The sequence below is a fragment of the Apaloderma vittatum genome, unplaced genomic scaffold (assembly GCF_000703405.1).
Source record: "Apaloderma vittatum isolate BGI_N311 unplaced genomic scaffold, ASM70340v1 scaffold15723, whole genome shotgun sequence".
NCBI lineage: Eukaryota > Metazoa > Chordata > Aves > Trogoniformes > Trogonidae > Apaloderma > Apaloderma vittatum.
In genome coordinates this window covers 28,083-41,896 of record NW_009706523.1, presented here as the reverse complement: position 1 = coordinate 41,896, position 13,814 = coordinate 28,083, and the positions used below count along the sequence as shown (strand labels likewise).

The following is a 13,814-nucleotide window of genomic DNA, read 5'->3' as shown; positions in this document are numbered from 1 at the left end:
AATAATCACTTGTTGTGTTTTAAAGCAATAGTTTGCAATTTAAGGGGCGATTTTCCATCTTTGTGTAAGATTTGTATTTTCCTGCTTTTCTCCGAAACCAGGGACCGCAGTGTTATATTTTTAAAGTGAATCTTCCATAGTTACTTTGCCAGTTAGCAGTGCTGATCATCATGACTTTATTGTAATGCACTAAGGAAGAACACAGGGAAGGAAACATTTTTTAATCTCTTTGAAGGTGCTGCAGATGGCAAATGCCTTTTTTTTTTCTTTTCTTTTTTTCTCCCTGTATGTAGATGTTAAGATTTTTTTTTTGGTCAGCCTAGAACAATGTCCGTCTTTAGACAGTGTGAAATCCTACCTGGAGAAAATTGTCCTTTTGGGGAACAGGAAGACTTACTTGCTGAAGTTGAAAGAAGCCACTTTAATAGCAGTGGTCCTTTTAAATAAGCAAAACTTCTGAAAATACAGCAAACATGCTGGAATCACTAATCAAAATATTACCTAATATGTAGAATTTTATTCTAGATAACCAGTTCACCTGGATGAGCAGTTCTCCTCAAATCCCTTTTTTTTTTTTCTTGTTTTGTTTCTGATTTAAATTTTCATTTATAATATAAATTAAGGGCTCACAGCTTTCTCTTTCCTTGCTCCCGCCCTCAGCGGTGCTCCAGCACAGCCGGCTGCGAGAGCTGCGCTGGGGAGAAACCTCTCCAGCAGGCTTAGCATGGGCTGCCCAGTTACCCAGCATCAGCAGACCTTTGTGCCTTTATTGATATGCAAGTACTTTAAATAAACATCGTTTCATCCACAGGTTCTTCAGGATCAATCCACTGTGATTGTTTGTCTTCCCAGTGTTGGATCTGTTCCTCCAGTTTGCACGCGAGGTGCCCGCTGCTGCCTCTGCTCGGCGGTGGGAGCAGTGTGACTTTTTCAGATCAGGTTTCCAGAGGATCACAGGAATAAATTCAGAATTTGTTTCTGCAAATAATTTCCGATGTCTGCTTGCAATTTGCTGTTTCCACAAAAATTTTTGGCAGAGAACATGTTTGCTTGGATTCTCACAATTGTTTTGGTAAGCATATTCTCTCCCTTGACAGGCCCCTCTTGGCAAATATTTCAAATTCCTGTCTCTCTTTTTACTTTTTAGCTTTTCTCAGGATTTTTAGCTGCAGCTGTCTATTATTTCTAAGGGTGTCTCTACTTGTCAGCATGTGATGCAGAATTCCTAGGCTTTACACAGAATTTCTTCTACACGATATTGAAGAGTTTGTGGCTGACAGTAATTAGGGAAGGAGTCTAAAAAAACCTAGAGGGACATCAGCAAGAGTCAGCCTGGTTTTAACTAAGTGGGAAGCTCACTTTTGTAGGAACTGAAATTCAAAATTTTAAAAAATAATTTTGTTGTATCTCCCAAATCAGGGTTACAAACAAAATACACATTTTCACACTGAATTTTTGTAATGTTAGACTTTGACAACATTGAAGCATTCATGCAGCATGAATGTCTTAAGATTTCCAAAATTTAATTCTGATCTCTTCAGTCCTTTAACCCTCATGTCACACCCACTTACCGGTCATCTGCAAGGAGCTGGTAGCCACCAGAAGCTTCAGAAGTTCCGTATGCCCCTGGGGAGCTAGCGAGGTCAGTTCACAGCTGTGGCCAAACTTGCTGGACTTTCAGCTACATATGATCTCTATATAAAGTGTCAGTGGAAAACTGTTTCATCCTAAAAGTTATAATCAACTCTAACTAAGAGTTTGGTGCAGAAATTGGGCTTAAGAAGTAGACAGGAGGGCTAATATAGTGGAAGGAATGGAGCGAAGAAGAGGAACCAGGCAAATACAGGCTGATGTTAGGTACCTGAAGACTCCCGAAACATGTTTCACTGAAAGTAAAGAACTTGGAGGGAACTGAAAAGAATTTAACTTAGAGGGACATATTAAATGGAGATTATCAGGTAGCTCTAGCTGCTATTTTACATATAAAATGCTGGTTACTGTTTGTGATATAATTCACGTGCATAATTGAGAGGCTCTTATGAAAATACTTAAATGTAATTATTTTTTATTAAAAAGATAAGGTGGCAACTACAGGAGTATTTTCCTAGTTTTGTGCAACTTTGAGCAAACCAGTGAAATGGCTAATGCCTCAGTTTCCCCTTCTTGATAAAGATGTAGTAAAACTAATCCCTCAGAGTGCCGTGTGATTTAAATCAGCGTTTTTCTAAAGGTCATGCTTGTTTAGACAGAAATACAATCCTTTATTTTAATAAATAGATCTTAGCTTTCCTTCAAAATATTCTGTCCAAACCCTGTTTTATTTTTTTTTAAGCATTTGAACTACGAACACTTGTTCTGGCTCAGATTCTTCCTTAAGCACACAGATTGCTAGGAGCAGTGATCCCTTTTATGTGTTTGCTGAAGCACATTGACTTGTTTCCACTTGTTCCCGGCTGGCTGGTGTTAGGACCCAGAAAAGAGACAGCAGCAGCGCGGTATAAATAGAGTACCAGAATGGGACAAAGTTTGAGAAGAAAGCATGACATCACTCAGACTTGCTCTCCACCCAAAAAGATCTGGGATGGAGGTGCAAACGTGAGCAGGACAAGCGAGGAGTTAGCAACTCTTTTCAGCTCAGTTTCTGAGCAAATAGTGAGAGTTACATGCCCTATGTGCTGTAAGGAAGTACATTTTCTTGCTGGCAAAACTAAAACTGGCTTCAGATCGCTGACAACGTGAAAGTAATTGAAAGGAAAAGACAGCCATAGGAACAAAGTTGAAAACAAGATCTTTTCTTTTTGGCACAGATTGTAACAGAAATATTTGACTTCCTTCCATGGAGCAGTACAACTTTCGGATCTGATGCACATTTCTTTTTAATTTTCCTCCAATCACGGTAATTTATTTACAGTTAAATGAAGAGATCAAAGTGGGAAGCAAGCAAATACTCCTTAAAGGGTCTGGAAGGATATTTTGCCATCACCGAAGGAACGGACTTTTTGAACCTGCATGGAAAATGTTGCTTTTAATACAGAAAGTAGCAAAGGAAAACTTATGATTGAAATCTTACAGGAATCTCATTTCTGTTGTACTTTTAACCTTAAACAGACCATGGAGAACTTATTATCTCTGCTCTGTTGTTATTATTCTTTGCTGATTTTGTTTCAGTACAAATATCAGGTAATGTTCTGAATATGGTCAGTATTGAGTTATATTTGGACTCCTCTTAGCAAGTTTTGCCTCACTGTGTCTCATTATGTAATATTTTATGTGCAGGTGCATGGAAACTATTCCCAGCTACCCAAACACCCAGGTAAGGAATGTTTAATATATGTTTTATGATAATATACTTAAATATTTATTACATTTTTTAGTTTGTATTTTTCATTTTCTTAGTGGCTCCAAAGAAACTGTGATCGTACATTTGAATGTCAGCTCTGTATTAAAAATGTAATAAAGTCTAGAGTATCAGTCATTTTAAATTCAGTAGCCTACCTACTAAATATTCAGCATAGAAATTCATTTGGAGAAAAATGGCTTGTATTTGATATATGGAAACATCCTATATACACTGTTGGTTTATTATTACTTTTTTTGCACGTGAGTTTCTGAATCAGACCTCTCCACAGGCTTCTTTTCCTCAATGTCTTAGTGCTCAGCATTTTCAGTTCAGTGATCTACAGTTAGATATGCAAGCTTGTATACTTTAGAGTACTTTGGCATGACTTCAAGGCATCTACCCTCCTCCCAGCCTTCATGCTTAAGTTTAAATTAATTATAGAGCATATTAAGGATCTCTCATCTGTTTTCAATGTAGAAAAACTCACTCAAAGCTTATTTGGGGTCTGTGTGTGTAACTGCAAATTCTTCTGTTTATATAAATAGTTTAACCTCAAGCCTCTTGGTGGTGTACTAGTACAATTTTACTGCTTTACCAGTTCATGTGTTGCTTTGTGCTTTTAAGTTTTAACTGTATGTAACTTTTTTCACATAAAATACAGAGCGATTCAGAAGAGCCATGCTGTCTCCTATTGCAGTAGCTTCAGCCCGATTAGTTTCTTCTGTTCTACCTTCACTCAAAACCAAAGAAATACAGCCTCATTTCCTATAGATGAGAATCGCTGGCTTCTAGCTGGTGGAATAAAAAGGGCAAAAAAGCCTCCTGCAATAAGGGGGCAGGTTACACCACACTTATTTTGTAGTACAGTGTGTGTGTGTGCACGCATAGTTGCGAGCAATGCTTTCTGGATTTGATTTAGGCTGTAAACAAGTCCTCTGATTTTATTCTAAACCTATTGAAAGAATATTTTAAGTGTAAGTTAAATTCCAGGCAACCGGTACTTGTTTTCAGAGGTCTTCTCGGGGCTGCTTGGCTGGAAGTGGGGTGACAGCATGGCATTGTATAGTTCAGAACTGGGAGCTGGGAAAGCCACTGCCTTGCACTGTGGCTCTAGGCAATTCACTTTGCAGTATATCTGTTCCCCTTCCCATTTTTTCCCCACATTTCCAGCTTTCAGATATAAGCTCCTTAGAGTATAGCTTCTCCTTATGAGTTTGATGCCAACCATGGCAATGCCTTCACCATGCTGCCGCTGCTACTACTACTTCTGTCAAAATACTTGTGCCACGTTATGATAGTTTTTTGGCATCAAATAATTTTCTCCTGTTTTTTTTCTTTTCTATTTTTCTCATTTATTTTTTTTTCTACCATCTCTCAACTTTAATCCTTTTTTTCCCCTGTTACAAAAGGGAGCAAGAGATATTTGCATATAAGTATGCTGTGAAATAGCAAGTATGTTCTGTGTTCTGCAAAATGGAACTGGTAATTTCAAAGTCTAATGGAGGTATGTTAGCCTAGGTAGCCTATGTGGATAATCTTAATACCATAGAAATAGATAACTTTAATTTCTTTCGCAGCAGCCAGAATATGTTTTGTGAAGATAGAACTAAGGACATACCCAGATTTAGTTTATGTAAATGCAAAAAATCTTGAGCTTCCTCAATGTGCTTTGCCACGCTCGGCTTAGTTGAGTTTGGGGTGCCTGGAATTTTCATACTGGGTTGTGTACATGCTTGTTGTGTGTCATTATTTTCTTTGGTTGGCAGTAGCTTTCTCCTTTTCTCACCTATTGTGCCTTTCTTTGTCTCTTCCAAATATTCAAAGGAAGTATGTATCCATAGAATCCCACCCAGTTCCCTAAAGACATCCCCATCTTATCTATTTATGCTCATGCTCACTCTCTGTGGGAAAACCTCTAAGACAACTGCAAACATTTCTCCTTAGGCAGACCAGTAATAGCTCCTGGTCAGTTATGAATAATTTGTTAGATATTTTTGGTATAGTTGAGTTTGGAAGCAAATCTCAATAGTTTGTGTATCCCCACAAGATGCAGAGCTTCTTTTAGTTCTGTGCTCACAGATCTACAATCACTTGTTGTGATGTTTAGCAATTTTATCAGCTTTGCGCTCTTAGATTAAAAAAAAATCTTAGGATCTTCTCTGCAATACAGCTCTGAAACTTTATCACGAGGATGGAGGACATCAAACTGATCTCTGCTGTGTGGGCTAGGCAGTTTAAGGATGTAAATAAAACTCTTTCATGTTCAAATCCATGATAAAGAAATCCTGTTTGTATCCAGGATGTTAAAATGATAAAGAATTGTCAAATAGACAAGGACGTGGGATATACTGTAAATGCTGCTTGTGATGTGTTTTAATTTACACACTAAGTGTGGGTAGCTTTTGTATGGTGTATGACAGTGGAAGTGGTTTTTAACAAACCTAGCTCTATCAGCTTTGTACCTCAGGTCCTTGAAAGATTGCTGGGAAATGAAAAATAATTGTGAGGCCAAGAACTTCAGATATGGTGTCATATAAATACTTGCTCTCTGTTGTTGTTGTCCTCTGTGTCATTCCACCATGCCTCAAAGAAAAGATTAACTCAAACTAATAGGATTATATGCCATGATGGTTAGCGAAAGATGTTCTCATTTGCATTCAGAATAAAATTTCTGTATATTTCTGTATCAACCTTCTAAAACTTTCTTAGATTCAGGAGATTACAAATTTATTTCAGCACAGCTAGTTAAATTAATTAGTTTGAGAATAAAGGGTTTCTTGTTGCTAACAAGATAGATAATAAGAAAATATAATTCATATTTTCCTACATTATTAATGCTCTACTCTTCAAATAGAATTGTTGTCTTAACAGAAAACTTGATTGTTTTGGGCAGCCTGCTTCTGGCCATGTTTGAGTAGTCACATCTCCTAAAATCTGTTCAAACTCATCCATTAGACTGCGCAGATAAATCTGCCAATGGAAGGCAGCAGATGTTTTGCTTTTGTCAGCTCGCCCAAGGAAAACAAAATGTTCTCATCAGCCACGAGAAGTTCGGATTTTGATGTAGTGGAGAAGGTTCTGAAGGAGTAGCAAGTGCAGTGTGGGGAGGAGCAAACTCTTCTGTATGTTGCTTAATATTCTGGAACCTCTTCTTCTCTTGAGGAATGTCAAAATCCTTCTGTTAAAGGAGCTTCTGCTCTATGACTCTGTTAAGGTGACATTTTATGTGAAGACATCAGGAAGGCTAAACTCTGCAGTAACAACTGTGCAGGCACTTCTGCTCCTTACTACATCTGCCTAGTGCCTCTCCATAGAACACCAAAGGTGAAAAAATGCTTGAATTATAAACTGAAAGCATTGCAGCGGTTTTTGAGAGAGGGTAAGATTCCTGGAAATTCTCTAGAATCTTCTCCTGCACTGTTGAATTGCAGAAAGCTGAGTTATCTACGGAGGAGGCAGGAGGAGGAGAAGTCTGCTATAGAGGCTAAACATTCCCTAGTGCATTCCCTTCTCCATGCTTTCTACTATCCACTGCATGTTTAAAATATCAGTAAAATCTTGAAATTACTCTTGAATGACTCCTTAGCTGTTACTTCAACCAGTGCTGTCTGATACACAAGTGGAGATTTAGTCAGAAATTGTTATATGTTTTAAGTGCAATTAAAATAAAAATCAGTTGAGTTTTAAAAACAGATTTTTTTGCAATCAGTCATATATGGCTTTAATATACTCTGTACTTTTGATTTATAATCTCACTTATGTGCTATACTTGATTTACATAAAATATCTTGTTCTACTTAACCTATTGATCTTTATTGTTCCCGTCTGTGGAGACTTGTTGCACCCCTTGTTGGTCCTTACTTTAATAAACTTTTCATCTGTGTTTCTTGAAAGGGTTCAAAGTTCTTGCCTCAGCTTCTCATTACTGGCCATTGGAAGATGTGGATGGAATTCATGAATTTCGGGATGCGAATGGAGGTAGACAAAGACTTTGTTGACAATGGCAATAAGTATTTGTGGCAGTCCGTAAGTAGAAAGGGAGCAGGAGAAATGAAAAGGGTTAGCTTTTGTACTACAGCAGTTAAGAATTTTTTTTTTTTTGCAATGCTCCAATGTCCAAATGATATTGTATTTGTGAATGGAATTTTATAGAGTATTCTCAGACGTTTTATGAGCTGTCTGTGCATTGTTAAGGTCATAAAGAGAAAAGGGTTATGATCCAAAGAGTCATTGAAATCACATTGTTATTAGTTGGTTCGGTACCTGCATAACATGTACCATAACATGCTCAGTGACTGAGATCTTCGACTATGCCAGCAGCAACAGTTCCTGCTTCTTTTTGGAAGGTGTGAAATGCCCAAATTCTTCATGCACTTTTGAAAATTGCATGTAGTATCTACAGAAAGAGAAGTGAAGCTCTTATCTGAATACTTCTAACTCATTTTCATCCTTGTGTGGTTTTTTTCATAAGAGCAGTATCGCAGCATTAGTTAAATTCTTTTTCCAATCGGGCAAAACTCACTGGTTTGAACGAGTTGATTGTCAGACTGCAGGATCCCGGAGGGATTGACGTTAAAAAGCAGCCTGGATGGATTGAGCGATTTTCTAGTTTTGATGTTTCACATCAGGAATGAAAAGGGTAGTAGAGGCTTCCTGGGGATTTGCAGATGATGTAATTAATGGATCTTCTGTGGAACCACTGTATCCCACCATAGCACTTTGGGCTTGCAGGGTCATTCCTCCAAGATGAAATTTTCATCTATGCTCTGCCTCGTTCTGACACTCAGAGGTCCCTTAGTAATTTTCACATGACCTGACATTGTAGCCCATTCCAAGTTAGGCTGATGTGTATTCCCCAGTATTTCTCACACCATGGCTGACCACCTTGGCACTTGAACTAAACAGTTTTGTGCTATGCAAGGAGTAGCTGCTGTGTTACTGATGGTGACTGTAGTATCTTTCCCCAGAAAGATCAGTGCAGAAGATTAAATATAGAGTTAGAGACCTTTACAACCTTACATGAATAATATAACAAAAGTGCAAAGATATTGCTGTTTATTACACAAAAATGGCAACATCAATCTCTGTTCCGTAGTGGGAAGAAGAACCATCAATATCTAAAACCTTTTATTCCAGAGGTGTTTAAGTGTTTTAAGCTTAAACTTTGACCCATCTTCCACAAAGTTTCATAAAGGAATGAAATTGGCTGGCCAGAAATAAATCTGGGCAATATTCTGCTCCCATTAGAGGCTGATGGCAGCATTCCTATTGACTTCAATGGGATCGTAATTTGGCTTACAAAAAGTTAGCACATGAGTTTTCTAACAGTATGTTAAAGTAATTTTCTGACACTGGACTTCATGTAGTTTCAAGAAGAGTAAAGCACTCCATATCTAGCACTGTTTTGGCACTCGTGTTACAACAAAGTTATTTTGAAAGTGCTTGAAAGTGATATGTAAAACAGCCCTCGGAAAAATGACAACTGATGTTAGATTGTTTTTCAAATTGTGTTAGATTACATTATTGGAGCAAAATTCAGAAACCTTTTCAGTAATATCTTGGAAGAGAGAAAGCAGAACATACAAAATTCCTGATCCTACAGACCTTGACTTGCAGGAAGGGGATTGGCTCACATGAGCAATTTCCTTTGACTCCTATTATGACATTGTGTTAAATCATTTTATAAATGAGCCAGCTGCATGACTGCTGAAAAAACTCTGGAGGACTTTGTCTCACCATAATTGGCCAAGGAGGCCAGTAGCCAAAAGTCTTTTGCTCTGCAGTGCAATTCTGACAAAGTTGAATTTTTTCCTTAATGTTGTAGTGTATAGATAAAATTCTTCCCGATTGCTTATGTTGTATGTTATAGTACACAGGTGTTATTTCAACTGCCTCCAGCAGAACTTTTATGTATCTACATGGCATTTGACTTGGATATTCAAAAAAGTTTGCTTTATTGTTGTAATCTAATGCAGGTGACAATTTGCTTGGGTTCGATACCATTCTGATTACACAACTCTTCTGTTTATTGCTAGTCTTTCTTGGTTTTCCACTCATCATATCATGCAATTATTTTCATTCCATGTTTCTTCTCTTAAATCCTTGAAGCATCATAATCTGTCCGTCATGTTAATCCATTTTATTTGTTGAAGTCATTGTGCGTGAAGCCAGATTTATATCTCTCAATGTGTTTATGTTGTGAGAGAGTGTCAGCAAATTAATTTTTTAGTGATCTCAGCAGTAGAAGCAATCGAAGGGAATCAACTTAAAATATAGCAAAAAAAAAAAAAAATGTTCTGGCTTTCCAACTGACCCCTTCTTTTCCATGCATTTTTCTCTTGAGGTTTTTGTGTACATATTTTTAAGAGCTCTTTCGTTTCTCTTCTGTGAGCTCAGTTGGTCTAAATCCCAAATCAATGTGTGTTCATTCACTTTCATGGGCTCTATTTGCCTGTCCAGGGTAAATAAGTACAGTGTGCACATCCTGTTAAATTATTAAAATAATAATAATAAAAAAACAGTGGACAATTTTATTGTCAGATGTAAAAATGTGGGGTTTTTTGCTTACATTTAAATTAATTTATTGTATTTTAACTTGTGCCTGTTGCCTCTTAGCTGTTCGCTGGCTACAATTAAGGCACGTCTGGCACTATCTTTACACCTCCCTTCAGGTGTTTATACACAGTGATAAGATCCCTGAGCCTTCTCCAGGCTGAGCAGTCTGAGCATTCTTGGCCTTTTGCTGGATTTTCTCCAGTATGTCCTTGTCTCTCTTGTACTGGGGAACCCAGAACTGGACACGGGATTTGAATTGCCCGTACCTTATCGCACCAGCATGATGTTTTTTGTTGTAATTGCAGTTGCTTACCAGCATAATTACATTTCAGAGCCTTTTATCTACAGTTGTATTTTTTAATAGTGTTTTTTTTTTCCTTCTCAATTACTGGAAGGAAAATAAATTGGTTTAGTGATAGTGTATTTACTTGTGTAGTTAAAGAATGTGACATTCACCTGCATACAAGTCCTCGGGAGAAGTGGTTGTATGATAATTTCAGAGGCCACTTACCAACATCTGCGACTTGTGGTATGTTGAGAGATATGAACTGGTCAATTCATTACTGATTGTGTTTATTCATTGTTTTGCTTATTTGCTTATTTTCTTTTGTTGTTCCACCCAGCTCTAAGAATCCACAACTTCACTGTGCTTCCTTCCCATAACTCTACCTTTGTATATACCAATGACTCTGCCTACTCTAACTTCTCTGCAACTGTAGGTGAGGATTTACATCTTTTTTTTGTTCTGCATTTGTCAAGCTTCGATGGTTCTTGTAACATTGGATTCAAAGTTACCGCTGAGTTTGGGTTCAAGCAGTCACATTGTAAAGGTCTATTTACGCTTAGGTTGGCATACATTATTGGAAAAGCACTCTCGCAATATTATTTTAATTAGTCTGAACTATTGGGATAGATATCCCCAGGTTAAGCAGCCCCTGGGACGATGGCCCCCAGTGGTCCTCCAAAACCTGAAATACTTGTGTTAAGCTTGAAAGAAACAGAGATAACATTTCAGAGAACATATGAAAGCAAATTGGTTGATTTTTTTTTTTTGTCATTCAAGGTTAAAAGGAAAAAAAACGATTTTTTTACTATTTCGTAGAAATTTTTAAAAGACACATTAAGATTTACATCAACACACAGGAGGATAAAAGGAAGAACAGAAAATAACAGCTCTCCAGGCAGAAACCTAACATATTGGAAACTGGTTACATCTGCAACGGCATAAGCTTAAAGTCGTTTAATTTAAGTCACTAGGATTTATACTTGCATAGGTGCAATTGAAATATGACCTCTTGTCCATTTTACAATTAGGTATTAACTTACATCTAGTTGTTGGAAAATCTGACTTAAGAAGAAGGATGGAAATGGTAGAACTGTCATTTGCACTGCTCAGATACTAGAAGGTTTATTTTAGAACATTAAAGCCACTATTTTTCTACTCTCTAACAGTAAAATATGCTGGCAAATGTGAACTATATTAATAATGAACTTCAAATGACCCTAATTCCATTCAGTCCTGTCTTATCTGCTTTATAGACCATTTGCATAGTTCTCACATAATAAGATATATTCAACATGAACATTAAAAAGAGTGACTTCAATGGCAACGGCAATGCTATGAAAACAGAAATGCATTACCTTATGGGTTTTATTCTGGCTAGATTAACTTAGAATTCCAGTGGCTCAAGAAAAAACTAGAAATGTTTGCTTCTCTCTGTAACACACGAATTTTTAAAAGAAACTAAGTTTTATCTGTCAGCAAGAGACAGAACTTGATGACTTTCTCCTCAAAGAGAGGGGAAGGTACCTGAAAACTGATATTTGTGTTGAAATTCGGAATGAACTAAGAAAATGTTTGGACATCCATTCGCTGAGAGCTACACCACGCTGTTGCTGTTTCCTGGAGTGGTGCTGTCCTGCAGCCAGGCCAGCCCCATGACTGCTGTCCTCGTGCCTGACCGTTGTCTACGCTTTGAGAATGCGATGCCCTTTTGCCCGTGTCCCTGTTGTGTAAAGGGCTGTGCCACCTTGAAGCAGTGACAACGGTATTTGTGATTATCCCTCTAGGTAGACGATCAGTCTCTAGCACTGACAGCGTGCCTTTGGCATGATTTGCATCGTGCTCTGCCGTACAAAGGGCTTCTGTTAGGCCAGGCAGATGTACAGAGGGAAGTCCCTTATGTCCCACCTTTCATGTGTTGTGAGCCACTTGTGTGTCTTCCACCTTTTGTCTTATCTCGTTTGATTTTCAAATATCAAGCAGCACTTAGCTGGCAATTTCTGCACCCCAGAGCAGGAAAAGACTGTATTCTCGTTGCTGGTGTTTCCCTTGGAGCAACTCTTCTCCTAATGCTTTTTCAGGAGAAATAGAGAAGGGTCCCAGAACACAGATCCTGAATCTTCATAATCCTTGCAGAAATGTCATCACAAACAATGGTATTAACATGAAATTCTGAACTGAACAATTACGTTCTGTCTGCTTAGAAAGAGGTGATAGAATATTCTGTGTTCTGTGGGATGCAGGCTTTTTAACGCAGCAGAATTTTTTGATTGCTATTTCCTATTGTCTTCATTGCTAAAATTAGTTCCTCTTCTTACCTTGGGGCCAGCGAGATGAACTTCCCATTGTTATCTGTCAGCTGGACTCTCAGACCTTGCTTTTGTATAGTACACAAGTGTCGTGTTTTTTTAGTATTGAGTGCTAGTAGGAAATTAATCAAGAGTGCTTTTCTTTAGGAGGGAACGCAAGAAAATCACAATCAAATCACAGGTCAGTTAGTCATTATCCATGCTGGACAAAGAAATAGCCTTTGCAAATGACAATGCTGACGTACCAAAGGATGTCTGGAAAGAATATGTATTTCTGCCTTTTGAATATAGCTGGTCAAGTCTATTTCAGTGCATTTTGGCTTTTGATCACAAAATTTCCATTTCAAAAAATGCAAAAGCCCTATTCTGTTACATTTTTGATTGGTTAAAGAATTTCTTCACTAACTCAGCCTAGCAGTGCAACAGAAATACCTCTATAATGTGTCTGATATTCAGAATGCTGGAAAGCATAAGGTTTATTCACATTACTTTGAAATAATAATTTTAGGTGTAGGGGTTCTGTCAAGCAGTCTTAGTTAATCAAGAGTCCAAGTGATGGATATGAGTATAACTTTAACAAACTTGAAATGAAAGAGATATACGTATGGTTCTTAAAAAAAAGTACACAACTCTACCCCCCCAAAAAAACCCGCCACAAACAAAGCCCCACCAAAATCAAACAAAAGTGAAAAATAAAACAAAAAATGCAACAAAAGAAAACCTAGAGTTGGGTCAAGATAAACATGCGAGATGTATGAGTCTGTTAAAAGCATGTTTCTAGGTAGTTTTAATTTATATAAATGTTAAACTGTATTTTGCTTTTACTTTAGATATGGTAGAAGGAATGGTGAACAAAGGAATTTACGTCACTGAAAAGAAAGGAGTTACCTTTCTCTTTTTTGGAAGCTATCAAAATTCTTGCATTAGTAATCCAGAGGTTTGTGGACCAGAAGGTTAGTAAATTCATTAATTACTATTTACTAAATTCATTAACTACTTTTTACTTTTTTTTTTGCTGTCAAACTATATAAATAAATGATTTTTTTCTTGTTGGAATGAACTGCAAAATTCTAGCTTGATAGTTTCTTTATTGCCTTTTAAAACAATTGGGTACTGGTTGCTGAAAATCCAGTCTTTCCTAACTACAATTTAAATTAGAGCTAATTACCTATTTACAGAATAATTAATTCAAACAAAACCAAAAATTAACTTAGAATGCCAAATATCTTGCCTATGACACCATGATTAATTCCTACAAAAGCTGTAGTTTGACAAAAAGTTGTCCTACAGGTTTCAAATTTACAAGACAGTTTTTCAGTGAGTTGTC

At 37.3% G+C, this 13,814-nt stretch overlaps 1 protein-coding gene across 1 annotated transcript in view; it reads left to right on the top strand.

Annotated features, from left to right (window-relative positions):
• Nucleotides 1-3,111: 3,111 nt before the first annotated feature.
• The window catches only part of LOC104271226 (probable G-protein coupled receptor 133), a gene marked incomplete at its 3' end in the record, with an annotated part of 28,858 nt that continues 18,155 nt past the window's right edge, over nucleotides 3,112-13,814 (top strand). Inside the window, exons 1-4 of the mRNA XM_009865833.1 lie at nucleotides 3,112-3,180; nucleotides 3,277-3,313; nucleotides 7,235-7,318; nucleotides 13,318-13,440. Of these exons, the coding sequence (XP_009864135.1) occupies nucleotides 3,112-3,180; nucleotides 3,277-3,313; nucleotides 7,235-7,318; nucleotides 13,318-13,440 (313 nt within the window). The remainder of the gene's footprint in view (nucleotides 3,181-3,276; nucleotides 3,314-7,234; nucleotides 7,319-13,317; nucleotides 13,441-13,814) is intronic.